This window comes from Canis aureus, chromosome 6 (genome assembly GCF_053574225.1).
Source record: "Canis aureus isolate CA01 chromosome 6, VMU_Caureus_v.1.0, whole genome shotgun sequence".
NCBI classification, from domain to species: domain Eukaryota; kingdom Metazoa; phylum Chordata; class Mammalia; order Carnivora; family Canidae; genus Canis; species Canis aureus.
Window position 1 is genome coordinate 55565899 of NC_135616.1, and position 14337 is coordinate 55580235.

The following is a 14337-nucleotide window of genomic DNA, read 5'->3' on the forward strand; positions in this document are numbered from 1 at the left end:
AGAGGACATGCCTTCCTAGTTGAAAATCAAAGGCATAGTAAATTATATAAAATGAACGAGTAATGGTAATAATATTAAGACTAGCATTAGGGATCCCTGGGTGGCACAGCGGTTTGGCGCCTGCCTTTGGCCCAGGGCGCGATCCTGGAGACCTGGGATCGAATCCCACGTCGGGCTCCCAGTGCATGGAGCCTGCTTCTCCCTCTGCCTATGTCTCTGCCTCTCTCTCTCTCTCTCTCTGTGTGACTATCATAAATAAATAAAAATTAAAAAAAAAGACTAGCATTAGACATTCTCTATAGAAATAATTCAGTTATTATTTTTATTCTTAATATTGAAATTGATAATAAACCTAGGGATTTATACCATACTTATATATGTGCTGGTAAAAGGTTAATGGCTACTTAATGAAGATTGTTAAAATCAGAATATATCAGAAATGACAACACTGAACCTTATCTTCATCTTATCTGATATTAAAACCATTTTCATCCAAAACTTACATGGTGTTGCCATTTTTGTGAAGATAGGAGTCACAATATCTTCCAATTGTTGTTTCTGCTCAGAAAGTTCGTTAATGGAAGCTTCCAAATGGGTTTCCAACCACTCATTTTTTATACGGCATGCAGTGAGGATGGTATTCTAGAGACAGAAACAAAGAATTTACTTTCCACTTGTTTCTTGAAAAATAAAACTCTATAGTATCTCTAAACTAGCACTGTGCAACAGAACTTTCTGTGATGATGGAAATGTGCTTTCTGTATTGTCCAATATAGTCACCATTTTGACATCTAGAGCCATTGAGTACTAGAAAAGTGTCTAGTCTGACTGAGGAACTGAATTTTTAATTTTATTTAATTTTAAATATTCTAATTTAAAGTAACTACATATGGCTAGTGGCTGCTATATTGGACAGCACAGCTCTAAAATAAGTGGAATGTTGTATATAATAAAACTCATAATCTAAGAGTCATGAAGTCTTGGGCCAGTACATGCCCTCTCCCTAATTCTTTAGTTTCATTGGGCCCTGTGATAAAGAGAAGTGTTTGCAAAGGTTGGAGAAGAACACATAGATGGTATGACCTGGATGCAACCCAACAGACAATGCTATTTTATTCCCTCTCAGATGGGTCAGAGGAGAAGAGTACAAGAAATGCAGAAAGAGCTCCATCTCACTGAAAATGTCTCATTTTGCATTGTAAAGGTATCTCTGCCCATGCACAGCAAACTGAGGGGGTCTGATTTAAGATATTTATTATTCTATGGTGTGTAATAAGAAAAAGAAGTGAATGCATTTATTGCATGGCCTGTCCATATTATAAAATAAGCAGTACTGTATGCAAACATATGTAGAATCAAGTAGAATTGGAAAAGTGTCTATATTATTAAAAGAAAAACAGCAGGGAATCCCTGGGTAGCTCAGCGGTTTAGCGCCTGCCTTCGGCCCAGAGCGTGATCCTGGCTGGAGTCCTGGAGTCCCTGCATGGAGCCTGCTTCTCCCTCTGCCTGTGTCTCTGCCTCTCTCTCTCTCTCCCTCTCTCTCTCTGTGTGTGTCTTTCATGAATAAATAAAATCTTTAAAAAAAAAAAAAAAGCAAATTAAGGAATAATATGTAGTTTAAAAAAATAATATGTATACTGTAACCCCATTTTTATAAAAACAAAACCTTATAAAACTGTATGTGTGCATACATATGTTTATTAAGTGAAGGGATAAGTATGATGAAATTAACACAAGATTTTATCAGAACCCACAGGGTAGGGTAGTAAGACTAGAAATAAAAGAGAGAAAGCTATTAAGTTTGCTTTAGGCATTTCAATTTTATTCTAATTATTACTATATGTATGCAATATTTTCTAGTTTAAATAACCAAATATTTAAAAATTGAAATTAGAAAAGCCCTTATAGTAACTAGATAAGGCACTGTCCATGGCAGGAAATTTTTGTTTCTCAGATCTAATAGCTGCAATAGTTATTTTAATAAAATTTTGCCTATGTTTTGTTGGTTTCATAAGAGATTTTGTAAAGTGTTTCACAAACCACAAGTGAAATGTGTAATTTATCATGTTCTCAGACTTGGGGATGTCTTACACTTTTAGCAAAGCTAATTCTTTTCCATCAGAATTATAAGTGACAGGGAATTCACAGAACATCCTGTATAGAAATGGAAGAGATAATTTTTTTATTTGTTTTTAAGATTTATTTATTTATTTGAAAGAGTGAGAGCATACACGCAAACAGGGGGAGGGACATAGGGAGAAAGAGAGAATCTCAAGCAGACTCCCCAGTGAGCGTGGAGCCCTTCACAGGTCTTGATCCCACCACCCCGAAATCATGACCAGAGCTGAAATCAAGAGTCAGTCACCCAACTGACTGAACCACCCAGGCGCTCTGCAAGAGATAATTTAAAACCAAAACACATTTCTGGTACCTGGAGCATATCTTTTTAGTTTAATGTATATCCAAAGCAATAAACTAGTCCATATGCAGTACTTAGTATATGGTAAATGTGGGAAGTTGGCTTTACAATTAGCTATCTTTATGTTTGTGTATCTCTTTTTACCATTATGTAAAGTTTGATACGTTAAAAAATATGTAATGTAGGGGATCCCTGGGTGGCGCAGCGGTTTGACGCTTGCCTTTGGCCCAGGGCGCGATCCTGGAGACCCAGGATCGAATCCCACGTCGGGCTCCTGGTACATGAGCCTGCTTCTCCCTCTGCCTGTGTCTCTGCCTCTCTCTCTCTCTCTCTCTCTCTCTCTCTCTCTCTGACTATCATAAATAAAAATTTAAAAAATATGTAATGTATATCTACATAGAAACTAAAATACGATGTATATGTAAGTTTTAAAGCAAAACTTAATAAGTATCAGTAGACCCTGCTAATCAACAGAATAACCAGAATATTGTCAGTAGTGCTAACGCAACTACTGTGCCGCCCCTAATTCATCCCCCTGTCCTCCTGCAAGAGATAATTACAATCTGTGTTTATAACTTCGCTTTTTTTTTTTAATAGTTTTACCCCATGTATAGGAATCCCTAAACAATATAGTTTTATTTTGCTTGGTTTTGACATTCATGAAAATCTCTACAGTCTTTGGTGATTTTTTTTTCCTTCATTCATTCAACAATCCATTTCAAAAATGGATTCACATTTGGGTACGTGGGTGACGCATTCAGTTAAGCACCTCTCCCTTGGTTTCAGCTCCGGTCATGATCTTAGGATGGTGATCTCTGGGTCGTAAGATCAAGTCCCACATCAGGCTCCACACTCAGCATACAGAGTCTGCTTAAAACTCTCTCCCTCTCCCTCTGCCCCTCCCCCTTGCTTGTGCATTCTCTCTCTCTCAAAAAAAAAATAAATAATTTTTTTTAAAAAGTATTCATGTTGTTGAGTGTAATACTTAGCACATACATCTATATGTCACTCTTTAATATTATTACATTTAATTTTTATCAGTCTATCTCTTACTAGTAGTTTACTAAGGAAGAAGTAAAGGAAGGAAGAAGAGAGAAAGGGAGGGCAGGAGGAAAGTGGGAAGGGAGGGAAGGAGAAGACAGCAGTAAGGACCACCACCTACCTCTAGAGCATTAGTATAGAAATTAAAGATGTAAGGCAAAAATCTCAAAAGACTTCTGAACAAACAATAGTCAGAATGCAGTACCTTGTCTTCCTTAAAGAGTTTCCCTGGTCCCTTTTCTGTGTCTGTAACAGCTGTGGAGACCTTTGCAATATATTTTTTCAGAGCCAGTCTTGCATCTGAAGGAATACGACAATAAAATGCCAATAATAAGACAAAGACTAAAAGATATGCTCAACTACTTACAAGGTACTATTACATATTCAGAGTTTATAAATACTTTATAAATACTGTGTATAGAATGGGCACCTGGGTGCTCAATCAGTTAGGCATCTGCTTCAGCTTAGGTCATGATCCCAGGGTCCTGCAATTAAGTGCCCCCAGGACTGGGCTCTCTGTTCAGCAAGGAGTCTGCTTCTCGTTTTCCCTTTGCCTGCCCCTGTCCTTGTGCTCTCTCCCTCACTTGCTCTCTCTCAAGTAAATACATTTTAAAATCTTAAAAGAAAAAAAAAGACTGTGTGCAGAAGATTTGTTAAGGTTATTTTCACTGAATTTCAAGATATATAATACTCAACTAGCACAGCACTTTGGGACACTCACTGTATTCCTAAAATTGTGCTAAAATTTTGAAGACAAATAAATATTAAATGTTATACCTGGGGCACCTGGGTGGCTCAGTTGGTTAAGCATCTGCCTTTAGCTCAGATTATGATCTCAGGGTCCTGGGATCAAGCCCCACACGGGGGCTCCCTGCTCAGTGGGGAGCCTGCTTCTCCCTCTCCCTCTGCTCCTCCTCTCCACTTACGCACTCGCACTCTCTCTCTCTCTCTCTCTCTCAAATAAATAAATCTTTTTAAAAAATGTGACACCTAATCCCAAAGAGACCATATTCCATTAAAATATCTACTCTAGAGAAAAGAACAAAAAAATCATTCCCAATAGATAAGCTGTCACTTGCTTACCCTTTGTGATCCTTTAAAATAAATTCAAAAATATCTTTTATCTTTTTTTAAGTACTTATTTATTTAGTAATGTCTACACCCAACATGGGGTCTGAATCCATGATCAAGAGCTGCATGCCCCTCCAACTGAGCCAAGCAGGCACACAGCTTTTCTCTTTAAAAACAAAACAAAACAAAACAAAACACAGGGATGCCTGAGTGGCACAGTGGTTGAGTGTCTGCCTTTGGCTCAGGGTGTGATCCCCAGACCAGGGATTGAGTCCCGCCCGCATCAGGCTTCCTGCGGGGAGCTTGCTTCTCCCTCTGCCTATGTCTCTGCCTCTCCTTCTCTGTCTCTCATGAATAAATAAATAAAATCTTTTTTAAAAAGTTAAAAAAAGTTTAAAATAATTCCATTCATTATAGCACCCATAGTAATGTCATCACAAAATCTGCAAGAACTTTTTGAATAAAATTACACTTTGAGAAAAATACAAGACTCAAATAAATGGAAAGGCTTATCATATACCTAGATGGAACAACTGACTATTATAAATTATAGATTAGTCCCAAATTAACTTAAAGGTTGATGTATTTGCTTCCTGTGGCTGCTGTAACAAATTGCCACATATTTTGGTGGCTTATAACAACACAAATTTATTCTCTCACAGTTCTAGAGTCCAGAAGTTTGAAATCAACATCAATAGGCTAAAGTCAAGGTGTTGGCAAGGCTGATTCCTCCTGAGGGGCCTAAAGGGAAAACCCATCTTCTTGCCCTTTTCAACCTCTAGTAGTGACCTGTATCCTTGACTGGTAGCTCTTTCCTCCATCTTCAAAGTACATTAGGTCTCACCTTGATAATCCAGAATAATCTCCCCATCCTTAACTGAAGGATCTACAAAATCCCTTTTGCCATATGAAGTAACATTCACAAGTTCCGGGGATAATGACCTAGATATATTTGATAGCCATTTTTCAGCTCATCACAGCCTGCCCTCAAATTAACATCTATCCCACACACAAAATACATTTACCCCATCCCAACATCCAAAAATCTCAACCCATTACAACATCAACCCATGTCCAAATGCTCATCTAAATATCATCACTTCCAAAGTCTCAAATCTCATCATCTAAATCATCTAAACAAGCTATGGGTGACATTTTGGTGTGATCCATCATCCTGGAGTAAAATTCCTCTCCACCTGAAGACTTATGAGTTCTCCACTCCCAACATACAATGATGGGACAGGCACAGAATAAGAGTTGTAGACACTGCCATTCAGAAAGGGAGAAAGTGGAAGGAAAATGGAAATTATCAGTCCCAAGCAATTTTGAAATCCCACAGGGCAAATCCTATTAGCTGTCAAGACCTAGGAGTAACCCTTGTGGCAGAAGGCTCCATCCTCTTGACCTGTGGCTCCAGCCACAATCATCCTTTTTTAGAAAACATAGTGTGTGTTTGCAGCTGAATAGCTTCATCAGTCCACCTCCTGCCTCTATGGTTTTGGAAGTCCAGTAGGTTTTTTTCTTTTTGTTTTCTCTATCTTCCCTTTGTTCAAATTGACAACATTCTTACTGGTATAACATTTTCAAAAAATGCTGTGAGTATCCTGCAGACCACAGAGACTCATTCCATTAAACAAGAGGCTCCTCCACGGGTCATTGGATAATCCCATTTCTATTTCTGACATCTGCTAAGATAATTGAGGGGAGCCATAAATTACACACCCAATCTCTTCAACATCCACAAAACACTGTCCAGCCACATCCTTGCTTTTTCTCCAGAACATACTTTCCCAACAGTGAATCTCCTAATACTAGCACTTCTACTACCTGGATAGGCTGAGAATTTCCCAAATCATCAAGTCCCATTTCCCTTTTACATAACAGTTTTTTCCTCAATTTATCTTCTCCCCCTCACATTTTACTATAAGCAACAAGAAGAAACCAGGTCATGCTTTCAACACTTTGCTTGGAAATCCCTTTAGCTGAATGTCCAAGTTCCCCACTTACAAGTTCTGCTTCTGACATAAGGACAGGACAGGATTCAGCCCAGCTCTCTGCCATGATTGTCCTTCATCTATTTTCTACTAACATGCTCCTCATTTCCTTTTGAGCCTCACCAGCAGCATCCCTAACATCTGTGTTTCTATCAACAGTTTGCTCAAGGTGACCTACCTTTTTCTATTTTGCACCTCAAAACTCTTCCAACTACTCATTACCCAAATCCAAAGCTACTTCCACTTTCAAGTATTTGTTACAGCTGCACCTCAATTCCAGGTGCCAAAATCTGTATTAGTTTCCTATGGCTACTAAAACAAATGATCAGACTTGATGTCTTAAGACACTAATGTATTATTTTACACTTCTAGGTGCCAGAAGTCTGAGATTGGTTTCACTGGACTAAAGTCAAGCATAGACAGGGCTGACTCCTACTAGAGGCCTGAAGGGAAAACCTATCTCTTGTCTTTTTCAGCTTCTAGCAATTTTCTGTTTTCTTCAGATTATGGCCCCTCCCAAGACCTTCAAAGTACACGGTGCCACTCTCTGCTTCTAGTCACATCACTTTCTTGTCATGTCAAACATCTATTTCCTTCTCATAAGGACATTTGTGATTATACTTAGAGGCCAGCAGGAGAATCTCTCAATCTCCAAATCCTTAATCATATCTGCAAAGTCCATTTTGCCTTATAACATTCACAAGTTCCAGAAATTAGGACCTGGATATCTTTGGGGGCCCTTACCCAGCCTACCATGATCAGCATACACAATCTCATGAAACTTCACAAAGGAGTTTTTGAGAGACTTAAAAAGATCACTCTACAGAGGAAGATGGTAGCAGAATAGAACCACCCTAGGCTCACCTTGTCCCACAAATACAGCTAGATAACAATCATCCTAAATACCTAAGAAATGAACCTGAAGACTGACAGAACAAATTCTATGACTAAAGCAAGAAAAGAGGCCACACTGAAGAAGGCGGTGGCAGAGACTTAGACAAAGTGCCAAGATGGAAGAATTCACCCCACATGAAAGATCAAGATAAAGTCACAGAGATCTAAGCGAAACATAAGTAACGTGTCTGATGGCGAATTTAAAGCAACATCATAAGGATACTCATTGGACTTGAGAAAAGAATGGAAGACTTCAGGGAGACCCCTAACACTGAAATAATAGGGTTAAAAAGAATCTGTCAGAAATGAGAAATGCAATCGTTGAGATTGGAAACAGGCTTGAGACAATGGACACAAAGCTAGAAGAAACATAAGAGTTAGTGATATAGAAGACAAAATAATGGAAAATAAGGAAGCTGAACAAAAGACAGAAAGAATTATGGAACATGAGAATAGACTTAGGGGACTGAGTGACTCCATCAAAAGTAAAACATCTGGATTACAGGTCCTATAAAAAGAGAGGGATAAGGGGGGGGGGGATTTATTTGAAGAAATAATAATAGAAAACTTCCCTAATCTGGGAAAGGAAACATCTATCCAGATCCAGGAGGCATAGAGAACTCCCACCAACATCGACAAAAGCAGGCCAACATCAAGACATTGTAATTAAATTTGCAAAATACAGTGATAAAGAAAAAATCTTGGGGCACCTGGGTGGCTCAGTGACTTAAGCATCTGCCTTTGGCTCAGGTCATGATCCCACGGTCCTGCAATTGAGTCCCACATCAGGCTCCTTGCTCTGCAGGGAATCTGCTTCCCCCTCTCCCTGCCATTCCCCCTCCTTATGCTCTCTCTATCTCTCTCAAATTAAATAAATAAAATATTTTTAAAAACAAAAAAGAAAAATAGAAAAAATATTAAAAGCAGCAGGACAAAAGAAGTCCTTAACTTGCAAGGGAAGACCTGTAAGGGAGGCTACAGATTTCTCAACAAAAACATGGCAAGCCAGAAAGGAGTGGCATAATATATTCAAAGTGCTGATTGGGAAAAATATGTAGTCAAGAATATTCTATCCAGCAAGGCTATCATTCAGAAGAGAAGGAAAGAAAAACTAAAGGAGTTTGTGACCACTAAACCAGCACTGCAAGAAATATTAAAGGGGACTCTTTGAGTGGAAAGGAAAAACTAAAAGTGGCAAAGAAAAGAAAGAAGCAGAGAAAATCTCCAGAAACAATGACAAAACAAGTAATAAAATGGCACTAAATATAAATCTATCAATAATTACTCTAAATGGAGATGCCTGGGTGGCTCAGCTGATTGCCTTCAGTTCAGCGCGTGATCCTGGGGTTCCAGGATTGAGTCCCACATCGGGCTCCTTGCATGGAGCCTGCTTCTCCCTCTGCCTATGTCTCTGCCTCTCTCTGTGTCTCTCATGAATAAACAAATAAAAATCTTTAAAAAAAAAGAATTACTCTGAATGTAAATGGACTAAATGCTCCAATAAAAAAAACATAGGGTATCAGAATGAATATAAAAAAATCTATATGCTGCCTACAAGAGAAACCTGTAGATTGAAAGTGAGGGGATGGTAAACGATTTACCATGCCAATGCATGTCAAAAGAGAGCCAGAGTAGCAATACTTATATGGAAAACTAGGCTTTAAAATGAAGACTGTAACAAGAGATGAAGAAGGGCACTGTATCATAACAAAGGGGATAAATCAACAAGAAGACCTAATAATTATAAATATGTATGCATCCAGTATGGGTGCACCCAAATACATAAAACAATAACAAACATAGGAGCTAATTGATGATAATACAATAATAGCATGGGACTTTAACACCCCTTTTACATCAATGCACACGTCATCTAAACAGAAATACAACAAGGAGATAATGGCTTCAAATGACATACTGGACCAGATGGAATTAACAGACATATTCAGAACATTCCATCCTAAAACAGCAGACTACATATTTTTTTCAAGTGCACATGGTATAGTCTCCAGAATAGATCACATACTGAGTCACAAATCAGGACTCTACAAGTACAAAAAGACTGAGATCATACCATGTATATTTTCTGACTACAATACTATGAAACTGACGTCAACCACAAGAAAAATTTGGAAAGATCACAAATACACAGAGGCTAAACAACATGCTACTAAACGATGAATGAGTCAACCAGGAAATCAAAGAAGAAATTTAAAAAATACATGGAAACACATGAAAATGAAAACACAATGGTCCAAAATATCTGGGATGCAGCAAAAGCAGGCCTGAGAGAGAAATATACAGCAATACAAGCCTATCTCAAGAAACAAAAATCTCAAAAAGAAAAAAAAAAAAAAAGAAAAATCTCAAATAAACAACCTAACCTTACACCTAAAGGAGCTAGAGAAAAAAAAAAAAGAAAGGAAGCCCAAAGCCAGCAGAAAGAAGAAAATAATAAGGATTAGAGCAGGAATAAATGATATGGAAGCTATAAAAAACACAATAAAACAAATCAATGAAACCAGGAGTTCATTTTTTCAAAGAATTAAAATTTATAACCCCAGACTTATCAAAAAGAAAAGGACCCAAATAAATAAACTCATGAACAAGAGAGGAGAAATAATAACCAACACCACAGAAATACAATTATAAGAGAAGAGTATGAAAAACTATATCCCAACAAATTGGACAACCTAAAAGAAATGGATAAATTCCTAGAAACATATAAACTACCAAAACTAAAATGAGAAGAAATAGAAAACTTGAACAGACCCATAACAGCAAAAAAACTGAATCAGTAATAAAAACTCCCAATAAACAAAAGTCCAGTGCCAAATAGCTTCACAAATTCTATTAAATATTTAAAGAGGAGTTAATACCTATTCTTCTCAAACTATTCCAAAAAAAAACAGAAAAGAAAAACCAAATTTATTCTATGAGGCCAGCATTACTGATGCCAAAACCAGATAAAGACTCCCCTAAAATGAAAACTATAGGCCAATATCCTTGATGAACATGGATGCAAAAGTTCTCAATAAAATCCTAGCAAACAGAACCCAACAGTACATTAAAAGAATCACTCACTACCACCAATCATGGCCTCATAGAATAAATTTGGAAGTTTTCCTTTATTTTCTATCTTTTCTTTAAATGTTTTGTAGAATTTGTGAACAAATCAAGTGAGATTTATTCCTGGGCTGCAAGAGTGATTCAATATTTGCAAATCAATCAATGTGATATACCACATTAATAAAAGGATAAGAATCATATGATCCTGGGTGCATAAAAAGCATTTAACAAAGTACAACATCCATTCATGATAAAAACTCTCAACAAAGTAGGGCTAGCGGGAAAAAAAACTCAGCATAATAAAGGCCACATATGAAAACCTACAACTAGTATCATGGGAAAAAACTAAGAGCTTTTCCTTTATGGTCAGGAACATGACAAGGATGTCTACTATCACCACTGTTATTTAACATAGTACTGGAAGTCCTAGCCACAGCAATCAGACAGCAAAAAGAAATGAAAGGCATCCAAATTGGCACAGAGGAGTCAAACTTTAACTATCTGCAGATGACAACATACTCTCTAGAGAAAAGACTGCACCAAAAATTGCTAGAACTGATACACGAATTCTGAAAATTCATAGGATACCAAAACAATATCCAGAAATCTCTTGTATTTCTATACACCAATAATGAAGCTGCAGAAAGACAAATTAAGGAATAAATCCCATTTATAGCTGTACCAAAAACCATTAGATATCTAGAAATAAACCTAACCAAAGAGGTGAAAGACCAGTACTCTGAAAACTATAAAGCACTGATGGGAGAAATTGAGGATGCCACAAATAAATAGAAAAACATTCCATTCTCATGGAATAGAAGAACAAATATTGTTAAAATGTCTATACTACCCAAAGTGATCTACACATTTAATGCAATCCCTATCAAAATACCAACAGAGCTAGAACAAACAATCCTAAAATTTGTATGGAACCATGAAAGATCCTGAATAGCCAAAGTAACCTTAAAAAAGAAAAGCAAAGTTGGAAACATCACAATTCTCGACTTCAGGTTATATTATAAAATAGTATGGTACTGGCACAAAAATAGACACACAGATCAGTAGAACACAATAGAAAACTCAGAAATGAACCCAAAATTATATGATCAATTAATCTTTGACAAAGGAATGAATAGTCAATAGAAAAAAGACAGTCTCCTCAACAAATGGTGCTGGGAAAACTGGACAGCAATATGCAAAAGAATAAAACTGGACCACTTTCTTACCCCGTAAACAAAAATAACTTCAAAATGGATGAAAGACCTAAATGTAAGTCAGGAAACCAGTAAAACTCTAGAGGAGAGCATAGGCAGTAACCTCTTTGACGTTGGCTATAGCAACTTCTTACTAGACACATCACCAGAGGCAAGGGAAACAAAAGCAAAAATAAACTATTTGGACTTCGTCAAGATAAAAAGCTTTTGCAGAGGGAAGGAAACAATCAACAAAACTAAAAGGCAGCCTATGGAATGGGGGAAGATATTTGCAATTAACATCTCTGATAAACAGTACCCAAAATCTGTACAAACTTATCAAAGCTAATACCCAAAAAACATGAAGACATGAACAGACATTTCTCCAAAAACGCATCTAGATGGCCAACAGGCACATGAAAAGATGCTCCATATCACTCATCATCAGGAAAATACAAATCAAAGCCACAATGAGATACCACCACCACACACCTGTCAGAATGACTAAAATTAACAACACAAGAAACAACAGGTGTTGGTGAGAACGTGGAGAAAGGGGAACCCTCCTACACTGTTGATGGGAATGCAAACTGGTGCAGCCACTCTGACAAACACTATGGAGGTTCCTCAGGAAATTAAAAATAGAACTACTCTATGACCAAGCAATGCAGTACTAGGTATTTACCCAAAGAATACAATACTAATTCAAAGGGATATATGTGCACCCGGATGTTTATGGCAGCATTATCTACAACAGCCAAACTACAGAAACAGCCCAACTATCTATCACCTGATAGACAACTATACTGACGTGGTGTGTGTGTGTGTGTGTGTGTATATATACACATATAAATATATATGTGTATATATACGTATATATATATTTCATTATATATACAATGAAATATTATTTAACCTTAAAAAAGAATGTAATCTTGTCATTTGCAAGGATGTGGATGGAGCTAGAGAGTATTATGCTAAGCGAAATAAGTCAATCAGAAAAAGAAAATGCCATATGATTTTGCTTCTATGTGGAATTTAAGAAACAAAATAAGGGAGCAAAGGGGAAAAAAGAGAGAGACAAACCAAGAAATGACTCTTAACTATAGAGAACAAGCTGATGGTTACCAGAGGGAAGGTGGTTAGGGGGATGGATGAAATAGGTGATGGGGACTGAGTAGAGTGTTTGTCGGGATAAGCACTGGGTATTATGGGGAGTGCTGAATCACTAAATTGTACATCAGAAACTAATATACACTGTATGTTAACTGGAATTGAAATAAAAACTTAAAAAAAAATCACTGTAACACTCAACTGTGTCATCTGTAGTACCTAAGCCTCATTTATCTATATGTAAAGTGGACATAATAAAGGAGGTCAAATTCAGACCCACATCGGGAACAGTTTTTTTTGTTTTTTGTTTTTGTGTTTGTTTGTTTTTTAAGTAGACTCCATGCCCAGCATGGAGCCCAACACAGAATTCAAAACATACAACTCTGAGATCAAGACCCAAGCCAAGATCAAGAGTTGGGACATTCGACCAAGCCACCCAGATGCTCTGGGAGTAATATTCATGTATAGGAACCAGTTAACTACTATTCTTGCTTCCAGCTCTTCACAGCTTCAAATCCATCATTCACATTGCAAGCAAAATTAATTCCTAAACTTGAATCCAAGGTTTAGATTTTGGCTCCACTATTTGGGTAACCTAGAGTTGGTGGTAGTTGCAGAATTCCAATACAGGCTGGAGGAATTAGTCAAAAGATGAGACTAAAGGACTTGTCATGAAACTGCATTTGTATAACAAGCACACTGATTTTATTGAGAACATATGTTTATTTGGAGGGCTTGGTAGAGAAAGGAGTTTATTCCAGCATCCTCTTAATGCCACCATACCCATATAGTGTATTCAGGCTGCTATAGCAAAACACCACCGACTGGGTAGATTACAAACAATAGAAATTCATTTCTCACAGATCTGGAGACTGAGAAATCCAAGATCAAGGCAACAACATGATTGTGGTCTGATGAGAGCCCTCTTCTTCATAGCTGGAACCTTCTCACTATGTCTTCACATGGTGAAAGGGGCTAGGAAGCTCTGTGGGAACTCTTATAAGGATGCTAATCTTATTCGTGAGGGTTCCACCCTCATATCCTAAGCACCTCCCAAAGGCCTTACCCCTCCTAATTAACTATCACATTGGGCATTAGTATTCAACATATGAATTGGGAGTGGGGGGAACACATTCAGACCACGGTAATACCTTAACCTCTCTATGTTTCACCTATAAAATGGAAGCATTATAGTACAGTCCTCATAGGATTGTTGTAAGGACTAAACAAAATGAAGTATGATGCATTCAAGTGCCTGGGACACAGTAAACCACCCAGTAAGTTTATTATGTCACTCCTCTCCTCAAAACTCTACAAATGACTCTCTACTGACTACTGAATAAAACACAGAGCCCTCAGATATCCATCTAGCCACAAAGTACCTTTCTAACTCTGTCCCTTCCAACAGTCATCCAGAGAGTCTACTCATTATTTACAGAGGAACACTGCTACCTGTCAACATGGCTCACTCTTTCAGTTCCTCAGGTCTCTGCTCAGACATTAGTTTATCAGAGTAGGTCTTTCCTGCTTGCCCTCCATAAAG

The 14337-nt window shown here is 37.6% G+C and overlaps 1 protein-coding gene across 6 annotated transcripts in view; it reads right to left on the reverse strand.

The window, feature by feature from the left end:
- The window catches only part of ANKRD45 (ankyrin repeat domain 45), a 51102-nt gene that overhangs the window by 5750 nt on the left and 31015 nt on the right, over window positions 1-14337 (reverse strand). For all 6 annotated transcript variants that reach the window (XM_077901712.1, XM_077901717.1, XM_077901715.1 and 3 more), the window contains 2 exons: window positions 3666-3760; window positions 504-642 (listed from right to left, as the gene is read on the reverse strand). In XM_077901712.1, coding sequence (XP_077757838.1) covers window positions 504-642; window positions 3666-3760 — 234 coding nt within the window. The remainder of the gene's footprint in view (window positions 1-503; window positions 643-3665; window positions 3761-14337) is intronic.